General features: G+C 40.7%; 1 protein-coding gene and 1 pseudogene across 1 annotated transcript; both read right to left on the minus strand.

Moving 5' to 3' along the window:
* Positions 1-1793: 1793 nt before the first annotated feature.
* Positions 1794-5387, minus strand: LOC142934070 (E3 ubiquitin/ISG15 ligase TRIM25-like; annotated as a pseudogene).
* Positions 5388-8715: 3328 nt separating this feature from the next.
* Positions 8716-13880, minus strand: LOC142933901 (LIM/homeobox protein Lhx8-like). Its single transcript, XM_076078193.1, has 8 exons — positions 13740-13880; positions 13223-13381; positions 12491-12612; positions 10737-10957; positions 10364-10467; positions 9355-9450; positions 9014-9191; positions 8716-8792 (listed from the first exon to the last, which is right to left on the minus strand). The coding sequence occupies exons 1-8, from the start codon at positions 13878-13880 to the stop codon at positions 8716-8718; spliced, it is 1098 nt and encodes a 365-aa protein (XP_075934308.1).
* Between the last annotated feature and the right edge of the window lie 2210 nt (positions 13881-16090).

The following is a 16090-nucleotide window of genomic DNA, read 5'->3' on the forward strand; positions in this document are numbered from 1 at the left end:
TGTAACCAGCTCATATCACACAGTATTATTTGAGTATTAACACTCTCTGTATTGCTAAATGAGTGACAGTGATGAACTGGTTTACCCTTTATTGGGTTGGAAAGCAACTAGTTCAGGTGTTCCACTTTGGAACCATCATGTCTCATCATTATCATACAATTATCATCAGCTTGCTCAACACACGTAGAAATCCTGGATTCGCAACTTCACACAGCAGACACGTCCATCAGCCTGTATTGATTGAATCTCTGGGTTTGGCACCTCGAGGAGTTTGTGCACTTAGGATATTAAACTAGTTGGCAACTTCAGTGGATTTAAGATTTTAAGTGATGCCATCAATGAAGCAGCATTGTTTGTATGGTGCATGTTTTAGAAAGAAACAACCATCACTGCCGGTGATGTCATGCCACTGAAGTGGGACTGCGAGTTCAGGAAAAACCCACCGCAGTACCTCACAGATTGCATTAAGACATAAGGCGTTTTTATAAGCCCCAGAACACAGTTCTAAGAAGCCCCCTTTTTATTGCATCTGCACTACAAGAACCAGGAATGACCGCTGTTCTTAGAACGCCATTTTGAGAGACTTTTTTAAGCACCTATTTCAGAGTAGGTACTCTCCCTGTGCTGTGAGCAGAGTACGGTGATTGGTTGAACACATGAGCCAATGCAGGATCGGCATCACCTGCACCTGCACCACAATTTTTTTAAACCTGTGAGGCGTTTAAATAATCTACAAAAAGCAGAGTAAGTATCACTCTTTAATGAACCTTTAAGAATGCTTGAATGATGTCATAAACCATAACAAGTCCACCCTACTTATCTATAATGGAAAGCATTCATTTTTGATAATTTTGAAAATAAGGTTAATAAACGTACTAAAAATCTTGCTCGGTTGTCACAAAGTGCTAGCTTGTTTTTCATCACATGAGTTGTTAACTTTAGCATAAAATGTGGCCCCTGTTACCATCCAGCCTGATACTGTTTTGCTCAGTAACAGGCTGGAGACACAGTTAAGACGTTAAGAGGGCGAGATAAATAGTGTATCCAGCATGGGTTGGTGTTTGTCATTAATTGATTATGAATGTGTTTGTTATATACTTTTGAAATATTTGTTAAAATGGCATGCGTGTATTGGTCCCCTGGCACTCCAGTACAGCAGCGGTGCTACAGGGCACGTCGGGATGCAGACCTTGAAAGATGGCAGCAATACCTCAAAAAAGAGAAGGATCGCTGGAGAGAGTACAGAGTAGAAGGAAGAAAAAAGAAAGTGTCAAACCTCAGTGAAAGAGAGAAGAGAGCACAGAGAAAGAAATTGCCAGAAAGGAAGAAAAAGCTGAGGGAGAGTGCCAGATTACCAGAACCCTGAAGGGTAGAAGAGAGATGGTTAGGTGTGTGAGTGAGTGAGAATTTTTATTTAAAATGTTTTATTGTTTTTGCGACCTAGGAGGGAGACATCGACTGCCCGATTTGAGTGTCTTGTAGGCTCTTGCCTTATAGTGTGGAAAGGAGGTAATTCTAATTCAAATAATAAATTTACCCGTTTCTGTCAAAATAATCCTTGTTAATGTAATGTTTCTGAGTAAATCTAGACATACCAGTGCACACACTATGCCAGGCTGAACAGCCATGTGCCTCAGGATGTCCATGAATGTGGAATGAGACATGAGGATTCTCTTTAGGGTTTTAAGAGAGGCCTTCAACGGTCTCATAAACATTTTGCCGCAGCAGAGGGATCATCATGGCTGATCATTTAGAGGGCTTTATTTCTGTGTTTTGACTGCCCATGGGGTGTCTTACCGGGTGACGGCACAGGCTTTTGATGTTCCAAAGTCCACCATTTTCAGAGTTGTGCACAGGATTGCCGAGGAGATTTCTTGACGCAAATCTAAGGTCATCTTCTTCACCAGTCCTAACACCGTCCTAACACACAGGCTGTGGGGGCCATAGATGGCTGTCAAATAAGAACTAGAAAATTCCTAAAGAAATTTTGACAGTGTGGCTTCTACTGCCCGAAGAAATCGCAATATATACACACGCCAATGTTACCGGTAGTGTCATTCAGGTTCAATTGAGATAGCGCTACTCTCTTTTCTGCATTTTAGATTCATACTCTTGGATTGAATCTTGTATTTGTGGGGCTTTTATTTTGAAAGGGTGGGACTGGGTGGGTGAGAGAGGGGGAGAGGAGACAGAATCATAATGTTTGGCACTAAATTGAGAGGCTTCATCACAAGCATTCCAGTTAGAATTCATTCTGTGGGGCTTTTAATTTGAAATGGTGGGATGGGGGGGGGGGGAGTCCTCTAAAAATATCTAAGACCTGAATGACTGTATGATAGAGAGAGACACAGAGAGGGAGAGAGAGACAGACAGAAAAATAGACAGAGAGGAGAGAGAGGCTGAGTGAGACGGGCAGACAGACAGTTAGATGGACTGAGTGAGTGGGAGAGAGAGACAGGCAGATAGACAGTTATAGGCTTTTATTTTAAAATGGGGGGGGGGGGGGTCCTCTAAAAGTCTCCAAGACCTGAATGACTGTATGAGAGAGAGACACACAGAGAGAGATAGAGGGAGAGGAGTGTATGTGCGTGTGTGTCTCAGTGCCTCTGTGTGTTTATCAACATCACTAATGAGCTCATATAAACACCTGTGTGCTTGGGTGCATGTTGGTGATTGGAGCACCTGTGTGTTAGAGGCTAATTAAGAGAGATTAGAGTGAACAGTGATTTCCAACAAAACTACCTGTCAAACATATGCCCTCTATACCAAAACCATGAGACTAATCAATAAAATATGGATACCGTCAGAGAGATAAGACTCTGGCAAACGCGGAGATGTGTTTTTATGTTTGTGGTCTTAAAAATGTGAGCTCAAGCGCAATATGCAAAACTGGTACCGTCTGCTTTCTTTGAGAAATGAGTGGTCAGATTTAACATGGAGTCTAATGGAGCAGTTGGTTGGAGTTCATGTTGCTCTGTGGCTCTTTGAGCCAAATGTGTAAGTCCGTTGGATTCCACAGACATCTGTGTGCGACAGCACAACATTTCCAAGCTTTTTGGCCAAAAATGGTGTATAAAGAGTAAACATTGTGGGAGCTAGAGCAATTTGTTTGGAAAAATCACAGAATATTCTCCTGCTCCGCTCCACTCTGACAGTTATGCTCTCACTCTAGCTCTTAACGAGCCGCGCAATACACACCCATTATAAAATCTGAAACAGACTTACTGCCTGTGCCACAAAGCCACACTGAACTAGAAAATTCCTAAAGAAATTTTGACAGTGTGGCTTCTACTGCCCGAAGAAATCGCAATATATACACACGCCGATGTTACCGGTAGTGTCATTCAGGTTCAATTGAGATAGCGCTACTCTCTTTTCTGCATTTTAGATTCATACTCTTGGATTGAATCTTGTATTTGTGGGGCTTTTATTTTGAAAGGGTGGGACTGGGTGGGTGAGAGAGGGGGAGAGGAGACAGAATCATAATGTTTGACACTAAAATGAGAGGCTTCATCACAAGCATTCCAGTTAGAATTCATTCTGTGGGGCTTTTAATTTGAAATGGGGGGGAGGGGGGGTGAGAGGGGAAAAGTCCTCTAAAAATATCTAAGACCTGAATGACTGTATGATAGAGAGAGACACAGAGAGGGAGAGAGAGACAGGGGTCAGATGAATTTGTATTACTTCTTTTGGTTCTTTAGTTGTTTTTTTTATAAACATAGTATCATTATAAGTGTTAACTTATAATGTAGCCATAACTTGAATTGTTACAATAGCATCAGATCTTAGGCGGTCACTAATAATACATTAGGAACAAGAGTAAAGGAGATACGATAATCAAAAGGACTAGCTTGATGTATGTAGGCAGGGCTCAAATGCAGATTCCGATGGGCTGATAGAAAGAAAATGCTTTGATTAAGCAAAAAGCCTAAAAACTGAGATTCTAAAACACAGGCAGAAACAGCTGGCAGATACATACGAATCAAAACTCTAAAATATCTAAAATCATTGCGAGCACAGACTCGTAAACAGGTAAAGGAGGGAAATAACGAGGGACAGGTGAAGCTCATAAGGGGGGGGGGGGCAGACAATCAGCTGTCAGCAACAAACATGGAGACAAAATGAGTTGAAGAGTTCAAACAGAGTTTAACCCTTAAATGACTTCTGTCTATTTCAGTTTACAGAACTCAGCAGAGTCTTCACACAAAAAAAACAATAGTCCAGCATAGAGAGGCTGAGTGAATGTGGTCTGGACTCTGTGGAGGAGAGTCATGGTTTCAGAGACGCTGTAGAAGGACAGAATACCTGCTTTGTGATCCAGGTACACTCCTACTCTGGAGGACAGAGGACCTGAGACGGGAGTTTGGAAACTGTTGTACAAAAAGTTATAACTGTTATTATAACATATTAATGCCCAAAGGACTGATCTTGATGCTGGATGAGTCTGTAGACAGTGAGGGGTAGTTGTGTAGAAACTGGTTGAGATCCTCTGTGTGTGAGAGCTTCTGCAGCTCAGCGTCGTTCCTCTTCAGCTCAGTGATCTCCTGCTCCAGCTTCTCCTGAAGCTCTTTGACTCGACTCGCTTCAGTTCTCTGCTGGGATCTGACCTGCTGCTTCATATCGGAGCTTCTTTTCTCCATGAGACGGATCAGCTCAGTGAAGATCTTCTCATTGTCCTCCACTGCTTTATCAGCAGAGAGATTGATGTCCTCCACCACCTGTTGAAGCAGCTTCACATCTTTCTCTCTGTCCTGGATTCTCTGCTGGATGTTTAGTCGACTCACCTCCAGCTCTCTCTGCCTCTCAGTTCTTTCTGCTGCAGCTGAGACTGTGTCGTGGCCTTTATGTTCCTCCACAGAGCAGAGATAACAGATACACTGCTGATCAGTACGACAGAAGATCTTCATCACCTCACCATGATGAGAGCAGATGTTCTCCTGGAGCTTGTTGGAGGGGTCCACCAGCTTGTGTTTCTTTAATGGAGCTGATTCATAATGAGGCTGAAGGTGTTTCTCACAGTAAGATATCAAACATTGCAGACAAGACTTGAAGGCTTTCAGTTTCCTCCCAGTGCAGACATCACAGGACACATCTTCAGGTCCAGCATAGCAGTGATCAGCAGGAGCAGCTTGGAGTCCAGTCTTCTTCAGTTGCTCCACTAAATCTGCTAACATGGTGCTTTTCAGCAGGACAGGCCTCGGTGTGAAGGTCTGCCTACACTGAGGGCAGCTGAGGAGTTTCTTCTCCTCCTCTTCATCCTAGTGTGTTTTAATACAGTTCATGCAGTAGCTGTGTCCACAGGGAATAGTCACCGGATCCTTCAGTAGATCCAGACAGATGGAACAAGAGATGGTTTTCTGGTCCAGCTGAACTCCTTTCTGCGCCATTTTCTTCTCTCAGTGACGACTGACTAAGTTTCACTTCCTCACAACTGAATAAACTTTGCGCTCTGATCTGAACATGTGTCTCTCTTGTGTAAAAGTTCAAAAGTAGGTCAGTTAAAATATAATCTGAGTAAATTCTAAAGAATATTCTATTAACCATCTCTCTTTGGAATATTATTACCATATAAATGGGTTTTAAAGTGAAAGTAGTTTTGAAAGCATGCTAGCAGTTTTGTGCTACGCTAGGCTAAACACATCGTAGCTGTCACAAAAGAATATGCACAGATTAGTTCAAATGACTTCCTTTCTAAAAGTGTAGGTGCTGTCAAATATGTACTTATCCTATCTAAGTCCAATGTGATCATGGAAGGTTTGTCATTCTAATGAAACATTGTCTGGAAAAAGACAAGCAATCCACCGTCAGTGGGACTTCCTTGTTTAAATATGTGCGCACTTACATCTGTCTCTCTCTCTCTATATATATATATATATATATATATATATATATATATATATATATATATATATATATATATATATATATATATATATATATATATATAAAGGGTTTAGTTTATCCAGCTCTCTCTGACTTTAATTGTATCCATAATGAAAGTTATTGAGGGAAATGTCAGCTCATGAAAACACAAATCTTTCTAATAAATGAAGAAAGTTGTTTGTGGTCCTTTTGTTGTTTAGATCTACAATGAACATTTATTTAAACCAGATGTTGAATCAGAAAACTAATCAAATATAAAGCTCGAGTTTAATCTGCGATCCGTCTTCACTGTTTACATGTTGAAAAAAATCGTATCAGTCCGATCGGCTGCAGCGTCCAATCACACAGATGAACAATGAGGGGGCGTGTCGGCCGTTAAAAGACTTCCTGGAAGGCTGTTACATTACATTACATTACATTACAGTCATTTAGCAGACACTTTTATCCAAAGCGACTTACAATTCAGAGTCTATCACATTTCTACACCGTAGGCACAGCTACGGGAGCAATTTTGGGGTTAAGTGTCTTGCTCAAGGACACATCAACATGCGACTAGCTAGATTGAACCGCCGACCCTCTGATTGAAAGACAGCCCTGCTATCCACTTAGCCACAGTCGCCCACAGGTCTGTTCTCGTGGGTCCTCGCTCATGGCTCCTCGGAGATCCCTCCTCTCTCCTCTCTCCTCGATCCTCGCTCCTCCGAGCTAAATAAGAGCTTTGGGACGGCCGTCAATATGGCGGTGCAGAACAACTTCCGGTTCAAGCGAGGATCGAGGAGCAAGGAAATGACAATTAAGAGACTTGGGATGTACCCTAAGACGCAAGGAAAGGACGCAAGTGAGGGAAGCAGGGATGCAATTAAGAGACTTGGGATGTACCCCAAGACCTCTGAAGGATAAGAGAGAATGCAATCAGAGACCTAGTGAGTTGACTTTTCTAATTCAGGAGAGACCCTGGCCACTGACTCTGAAGTAAACAGCACAAAGGTGTTTAGGTTTGTGGATAGTTGAGTTTGCAGAGACTTCCCTCAAGCTTTTCTGCACAAAGAAGCATTCTGGACAGCTTTCCTGGAGAGTGTGGCTCTTAATTTACTGTTGGCACATTGTTTATCATCAGCATAGGTACACGCCCCCTAAACACCATATAAGAGCAGGTGTTATGCCATGTGCAAATACGCATGCCCAAGAATTGGAGATTTGTCACCAGTAGGAAAGTTGAAAAAGCATCGAAAAGCAGTTTGGAAACCATTCAGAAGCTGAACGGACACAATATCACCCGAAGGTTTTAATAGTCTTTATAAGATCAAAGGCCTGAAAGTGTTTCCTTAATAATCCAATCATTAGAATTACTCTAAAACACAGTAATCTAAATGAATAATAATTATATATATTTACTTTAAGTCATTACTGTGAGAGTGTAACTTTAATGCTGACAAATTGGCCAGAGATGGCAATCTTTAAAATGATTTACAATTTAAACACTATGTTTTAACAATAACATCCTCATTAACATCTTCGTCAAACATTTAACATATTATATATCATTTAAGGACAAACCAGAATTCTGTCATGAAGTATGCAGAAGATATGGTGGGATCAGTCAAGATTTTAATTAATTTAATCATCAAAATACATGATTCGTTTCTAATTCAAGAGAAAGAGTTTTGTTTTTATTTTTGGCAGTATAGGAAATCTTTCATTGTCTTTATTCAAAAGTTACACTTTTGATGGTTAAGCAGACTTTAATATGCATAAATCTCCCAGGAGACGTGTTGCATGTCAAGGTATTATCAATATGTAGTTATTGTTATGCAGCAGAATGGCTCCTGACAGAGCAGTTCTATGATTATATGTATAGACTATATTATTATAACTACAAATGCAGAAAATGTAAGCAGCATTTCAAAGTTGAGAGCTTGTCAAACTAAAAAAAATGAACTAATTTAACAGCTTGCATCATTATCGACGTTCTGATAATAAAGTCTGAATCTGCAGAAGAAGTGACTATAACTGTCAGATAAGTGGAGAGAACAAGAACAAGAGTTCCTCCTCAGAAGCTTGTCACACTAGAAACATTCCATCGCTCACACATCTCTGAGGAACGCCAGTGGATCCAGGAAAGAAAGCTCATCACATCAAACAAAGCTTTGTGTTGCAGCCACAGACTTTAATGTCCCGTATGTCAAACATCTAATGTGAAGGTCCATCTTTCCCAGTGTGCACTTCATATATGGCTTCTAGAACATTCCCACTCTAAGGAAACATATAAACGTTGCATTGCTTGTAATAATCTTGTTTTTTCCTAAATAAGATATGTGGATGTATTTAAAGGACAGTATGCATGAGGTCTTTCTACACATTTCTCTGTCAGTAACACAACAAGTGTGATCTCCACTGGTTTTCATTTGCAGTGGAAGCTGTTCCTGAAGTGGTCTTTATACAGGAGGACCCACGCATGTCTGTCTCTCTTGAGAGTGCCCAACTGACAATTTCATTATCCTCAAAGAAATCCTTAAATAAACACTTAACTGAAAACAAATTCGTACTCAGTTTTACATCTTTTCTCTGACAAAGTGCCATATCATCATTTTTCTCTAAATAAATTAAACAAAGAAATGCACAACATATACATATTAACAAAAGTTTCATTCACACTTTCATTGTCTTCTGTGAATCTCTGTGTGAACCGATGAAATTAAGTCAGTGTCTGCTCTCACATTAGGCAGTGAAAATGTAATGAATTGATTAGATTAACTGCTGTTATTTTTGCACAGTTGAGAGTCTCATCATCAGCCAATCATTGTCTTCTGTTGTCTAGAGGCGGGCTCTAGCTCAGGCATGGCTGACTGGCAGTTGTGTCAGCGAATGGGACATGAGTGGCTGAAGCAAAAGTGGGTCTGGACTTTGGACTAAGGGAGTCAAAAGAATGATGAATGATGAATGCAATTGAGAGACTGTTACTTCAAATCAGAATGTTATTTCTGTGACAATAACTACATGTTTTTAATAAACATTTATTTTCTGTGATTCCTTTAGGTAGGCTTTCACCTGGCAGCCGTACAGACTATACACAGCTCTTTTATTGAGGATTCATATTGTTAGCACTGGGCTAAAAAGCTTTGTTTCTCACCATCCATATAAGTCAGTGTGGTGAGGAGGGGTGCGTCTGGGGAAATATAGGTTGTGTATTGCAGGTCCTCCATCAAAGGTGGCGTCAGCTGGCCAAGAGCAAACGATGTCATCAGGGAGGAGGCAGAATTTGGGCTGATGTATTTCTTTTGACGAGCTCGACAGTTCTGAAACCAAACCTGAACAGGGAGAACAGACTGATAACTGGATTTAGAGCCTGGTTGCAAGATTTGACTCCTGAGTCCTGCAGCTTCACCGTACAAAGCTATCATTCTTGCCCAAGTTTATCCCAAGTTGATTTCTCCATCAAATGTTTTGGTGTTCACTAGTGAGAGGCTTTACCTGAATAACCCTGCGGCTGAGACTGGTCCTCTCTGCCAGTTTCTGCAGAGTCTGGGCGTCTGGGTTGTTATCTTTAGTAAACTGAGTCTGCATCACCTACACATGTAGAGATGACAGAGGGGAACACGTTAACATGGTTCAATGTTTTGTTGAGTTTGATAATGTTGGTAGTAAGAGATTAGAATAGACGCCTGCACTGAGAGTTCAGTCTGTGTTTAAATACAATGTAGACTAGAGGGCAGACAACATCAGAACTAGTGACCAAATGTTACTGGCCCATACATTCACTTTGAATACACTCACATATGTACACATTCAGCAGTAACAGAGCAACATAGTGTTCATTTGAAGTCAACTAATCTAAGTCAAACATTCACTCTCATTTTAACTCTGTTTTGAGACATTCACCTGGGTGTGCAGCTTGCTGAAATACAGTCTATCAGTGAGATGAACAGATGTGATACCGAGGTGGAATACTGGATATCCCTACTAATCATAGCATCAGTGCCAAGTGGGGCAAAGCAGCCCCACCTGCTGGCAGCAGATAAAAGTGTGGTACTGAAAAACTTAGAAATTGATATCATTCTAAGTAGCTGTGTGCTCATTGCATTGGTAACTTTCACAGGTGTAACTGACTAATAACTTTAATAATAGCCCTGTTGCATTTAGGTGGGTCAGTGTTCCAGTACAATGCACGCTGGCTCACTAGAACGGCTGTGATACACTACATGCAATGGGAGCATAATTCATTTAATCACTAACACCTGTTTATCCTGCTGTGACTTATCAAGATCAGCTGCTGTGTGAAGGGTCTATTACCACCTGTGTTAAACTGTATGGAAAATGTGAAACAGCGCATCATGTCAACTTGTTAACAATTGTGTAATTTTCTGGTCTGTCCAAAATAGTTGTTGCTCCACTATTTCTTTCCCACCTGCACTGCAGTCAGAAGAGAAATAGCCCAGTAATCACAGCAGCAGACAAGTTGAGCCACACGGTTCGGCCGTACCTGTAACTGGTCCACAGTGAAGCTGGTCCTGGCCCTCTTAGCAGGTCTGGTCATGGTGCTGGACTCGTCTTTCTCTGCCTCCTCATCGTCTACTTTGGGTTGCTCTTGAAGACAAGATGTGCAACAAGGGTCATTTGACATGTTGGAAATATGGGCCCTGTTTCAGAAGAGCTTTCTCCTGTGGGCGTCTTCCAAAGCACTGGCACATACTCGAGTATTTGGTATCAAAGCTGCCCCCTGCACATAGCCACAGTGGGTTGATTAATGAGATCTGTGAACTCTTAACATTAAGTTATATTCTATTTAGAATCAATCTTCTGACTTTTGTCTACCATCGCTTAACCAGTCCCTTGTTACCCATCCCTTTACTCACCATTTTCTTTAGTGCGTTTGATGTTCTCCATCATGATGTCATAGTGGGGCCGGCAGAAGACCCTGTTCTCCAGCAGTCCGCATTCCTCCCCGGTGGACAGCTGGCGCTTACAGGAGGTGCAGGAGAAACAAGTCAGGTGGAAGGTGCTGCCTCGAGCCCGACGCACCCAGTCGCTGGAGTGGATGTTACGGCCACAACGGGCGCAGCGGGTCCCATACCTCCTGAACAAAGACGTGGAACAGTCCCTCAGCTTTGGTTTGAGATGTGATCAGGTTATTGATCAGTGATGGTATCATCAAGTGATCAGTCTTTAGGGAGATGTTCTGAGCAAGTCTCACTCTCACCCTGCTACAGGTCAATAGGGGAAATATTTAAACGAATAGATATCACCATAAAGCTTCACCACTTTATTACCTACATTAACACAATTATTTGTTGTATTACAAGTCTTCTGATATGTTATGTTTAAAAATGCAAATGAGACATGATCCTTTTTAATATGTACTAACTTGCATACATTTCCAAAAAAACACATCTGAACATTGAAGCCAGGTTCAAAATGATTGTTTTATTTTTTTTGACGTATTAGAGTCAAAGGTTTTCACAGAGGGAATTTTGGATCTCTCTTATCGGTCCAGAAATCAGAAAATACAGCCACTAAAAAAATATATATATCATTAATGATATATTAATGCTGTAGTAATATTAATAATAATATGTAAGAGCTACTGAAGAGGAGATTTCTGGCTCAGACTCTAAGAAAAATCTAATTTAGAGAAACGGCCTTTAAAAGATACAAGTTGTGAAATTACATAAATATTTCAGTTTTCTGAAATGATATGTTTTAATATGCAAATGATGTATTAACTAACGGTAACTTTTGGTGAATTTAGGAGAAATCTACAGACACAAATGGAGATAGTGTAATTTGCATATTTTCTTACACTAGTCTGAAGGAAGAGATTTCATGGAAGCAAAATAGCCCAAAATCGCAAAATTAACCAATCCTTTGTATTTTGGAGCGATAATATTCATTTCCCCCGGGTGATAAAGCTGTGCAGCCTTTTCTCTTGTCTGCTCTCGGAGACACAGATACCCGTGTCCTCCTTATGTTGAGCCTCCCGTTTCTCCTCAGAGCTCAGTCTTTGTTAAAGCTCTTCTCGGCCTCCGTGGGCTCTGGGAGTAATGTGCATGTACACTCTATTGAGAGACTCCTCTTAACGGTTAGTCAAAATAAAATAAAAAACTAAATAAAAGCTATGTTCAAAACAGTCTGTGCACAAAAAAAAGAAGCAAATTTCTAGATTGAGGGTTATCCATCTATCAGATTCAGATCCAACAAATTGAACGATTGAAGGACGATGTTTTCTTTCTTTGCATGTTGTCATTGAGTCCCAGACATTCAGGATGGGATAAGTTCAGAATATAGAAATGATGCTTGAATTCAATTCAGTGATCTTCACCTCAAACACAGAGCACACCGTCCTTGTGTTTGTTGACAGAACATGTGCACACTAAATATTTTCCTTCCTCTGTGTTTTGTCCACAGAGCTGAAAAGCACATATTTACTAAACTATTTTTTACAGACTGTATGAAAAGCTCATTTTCAGATGTAACTGTTCATCTCTTAAATGATCTGGTCAGGTATTATAATGTTTAGTCAAGAACCCTCACAAACCCTCTGTCTTTTCTTACATGATGCTTATTTATAAAGGAAGGTCATGGAGATAAAAGTGTGTCAGGACTGACTCACCTGAAGTAGTCCAGTTTGCAGAACACCTGTCTGTCCTTGATGTAGCAGCTCACGTGTCGCCCCAGCGATGTGTTACAAACACTGCACGAGAGGCAGCGCACGTGCCAGCACAAGTTGTTCACCTGAGATGGAGAAAAAAATGTAACATGATATAACTTACAAGTGACATTTTACACATCCCTTAATGGTGTGTTTTATAACTGATGGCAATAGAGGATGCTCACATTCTTCACAATGCATTTATTTTAGTTATTGCAATTTCAGATGATCCTACTGGTTATTCACCACAATGTTGTCACGAGCTACTTAGCCTATATGCTAATATGCTTATCAAGGAATGTAACTATGAGTGCATAGCATAGACTGCAGGATTTGAGTAGTCTGGTGTATAATTTTGTAGTTTTAAAATTCAGATAGCTTATTCCTCAATTAAAGACTAACTGTAAAATATATAAAACAATTGTTCAAAATACCCCAAAAAAAAACTGTTTGCCTTACCAGGAGCCTCAGCCTACATTATTCTTACTTTTAAGAAGAAAATAATATCTATGTAGGGTGGAATAATGTACACTTAGCAAAAAGAGTCTATTTAATTAAAACAAATATCCTAAAGTAAAGTGACACACTGATTTTTTAGGCCAAGTTTACCTTGGCCTAATTTTGTTTTCAATCACATCTTGCCATACAGTATATACATATATTTGTTTATTCATATTTATGTGCGCGTCTGACCTTGAGGAGGTATCTGTCCACTATATCCTGGCCGCAGGAGGTGCACAGGGTCTTCCCCTGAAGGGAGCCCACAGTGCGGACGGAGGCCGAGGAGGACGGGGAGAGGGAGGACGGAGAGTAGGAATCCTCCTCGAAAATATCCTCAGGCCCAGAGGAACCCTGTCAGAAGCAAACAGTCTGACAATGTCACTCACCACACTCAGCGTTTAACCGTGTTAGAGTAAAATAAATATAATTTCATAAAATACATATCACAAATAATTCAGCGCGTCGTTGAGTTTGACGAAAGTTCACTCAAATAAAACAAGGGTCCGACTTATGAGACGTGTGAACATAAAACAGTGTAGTTTGGCTAGCATAATATATGCTTTTATAAAAGGCTAAATGTTCTGCCCCGTGGCTTTATTTAGCGCCACTTTGAAGTGCGCGCGAGCTACATTTCGACCCTTCACACAACGTCTACAAGCTGAGAGACTTCAGAAAGAATAAGTAGCAGGTTAGGAAGTGAAACACCTACTGTGTCGACATAAATGTTTCCTTGTTGCAGCTGAGTGAAAACATCCTCCGCAGGTCTCCTCTCATCCTCCGACATTGTGTTGGCGAGTCCGGAATGATGCTCGAGACACAATGACGACCAAGGTGCCACAGTCCCGTTCATATTTCCATGACAACCGGTCATAAGCCCACGCGCTAATAAAGGTGACCCACCCAAAACAAAATACTCGCTCAAACTTTTTTGGAGGAATTTTTTTGTGTGTCTTTATTTTTATTTATGTGCTGCCGTATGTCGGAGTGGGACGCTGCAGACGTGGACCGGACTGGTCCACGATTCACTTTGCAATGGAAGCCGTAACGAAGTGTCCATGTGCACAATTAGCTAATCCTTCTCGGGGAAACCGGCCTCGCGCACAGCTGAATATGATTCTGACTAATTGTGTTCATGATTAGGAGCCATCAGCTGGGCACTGACGAGTCTTTACCTCTGGCTTTGTGTCAGAGACGGCCCGGTGTGTTCACCTAAACACACGTTTTTAACGAGAGGAGTTCCACCTGAGAAACTCTGGTCACATATCAATGCTGCCTTTTATCTGTTCAAATGAAAATAAATAATAAAAACTAAATAATAACGCTAATGGAAATCATAATACGTGATCATTATTATTAGTAATATAAGTAGTAGTAGTATCAATCGGAATAACAATAATAAAAGCACAAATTTAGATAAAATCACAATTTTATAATTGGCTCACATTCTGCACCCTTCACATTACATTTTGGGCCAAATATAGCTATTGGAATAATTATCATTTTGTAATGTTCAGCTGCTTTTATTGGATGTTGGATAAATAATGTGAATATACTAATGCAGGTCGGCCTAAGCACATTTTGGATTGACCTCTCATCAAAAGAGATCGGAATATAATAATGTGTAAACCAAATAATGGATAAAACTAAATAATAAATCCTGCACGCATTGGCCCTGTATTTTTGTTTTGTTGTTTTGGCATCTAAAATGAATTGTTAATGTCTCATTTATGATTTGGACCAACATGGTTTCACTGTATTATGTTTCGGTTACACAATGGAATATTGGTAAGTGGGGTAAGAGCAGATGTTTAAATGATTTTCACACAGATTTACACCTTTTCATTGGCACAAAATAATAATAAAAAAATGTAAATAACTTGAAAAAATAGCCCTATACAATCCTCCATAAGAGGGTTTTTTTGCATGGTGGATTTATACGAAAATAATCATAGTCTAATAATTCAATTGCGGAAATAACTTTTTCAGAATGAATGAATTCAGTCTATTTAGTTCAGATATGCTGTGATATGAGTAGGGCTACTATTTATTATTATTATATTATTATAGTCAAATCTTTTTGAAGTCGGACACTTTCTATATCTTGTTACTCACCACGCTGTTGGAGACACAGTTAAACATGTTCCCGGAGCATCTGCCGGCTCCTCCGGTACATCCCCTGTGCGGGCCAGATGTTGGTCGTATATTCCACAGCAGCAGACCGGGAGCCCGACCCCGGTATCTTAGTCCACTGTTTACTCCTGCTTGTCAACCCCACTCCCTTCAGCCTCGCTTCGTGCTCCTCTCTCACTATTTGTGAGCGCCACAACTTCCCCCGCTTGCCATTTTAAAGCAGCCCGGTGTACCTCCCACTGAGATCAGACCCGCCCGCTGTGGCATCAATGAACAGTTATAGAATTATTTATTGCGAGGAGCAATTTTTTCTTTCTTTTCCTTTAAAAAAATAATTTAAACAACTAAATTATTTTCATTGTCATCACGGAACTTCAATTCAGGCTCATGCAGGAGAAACTGTGTGTTGACATTATTATATTCTCTCCAGACTCAGTTTGGCTGTAGTGCTTTAAGAGAAGCCGATCTTTAACACTCAAAGATCTTTCAGATTCACTTAGCCCTGGTCTAACATTATCAGTGTTTCTCATCTTTTTCTTTCTTGCCATCAGGGACATCATGAACACTGCCAGGTCAAGTGTGTGCCTTCAACTTTTCCGTTTTAAGGAACGATGCAGAGTGAAAGGGGGTCTGTCAGTGCCAAGTATCAGAGAGAAGGCTTTTGATTCTAGGGTACGTCCTCCTCCACATTACCTCATCAGACTCTAAACGGAGGTGACGGCAGACCAAAGACTGGGGTCAAAAGGCCTCAGTGAAAACATTCTCAGAGGGCACTTTGTGGATGGTGAGGCAAGAGACATGGGGTCAAGAGTCCCTTTGGGTTTTATCTGTGCATATTCGTCTGCAACCCAATATCTCAGTGCCCCAGCCCTCCACAGGGCTCTTCAGGATAATTTTGCATGACATGGATGAAAGACTCTTAGAGTCTTA

Source organism: Anarhichas minor, unplaced genomic scaffold (assembly GCF_050575085.1).
Source record: "Anarhichas minor isolate MPS153535 unplaced genomic scaffold, ASM5057508v1 ptg000006l, whole genome shotgun sequence".
In the NCBI taxonomy this organism is placed as follows: Eukaryota; Metazoa; Chordata; class Actinopteri; order Perciformes; family Anarhichadidae; genus Anarhichas; species Anarhichas minor.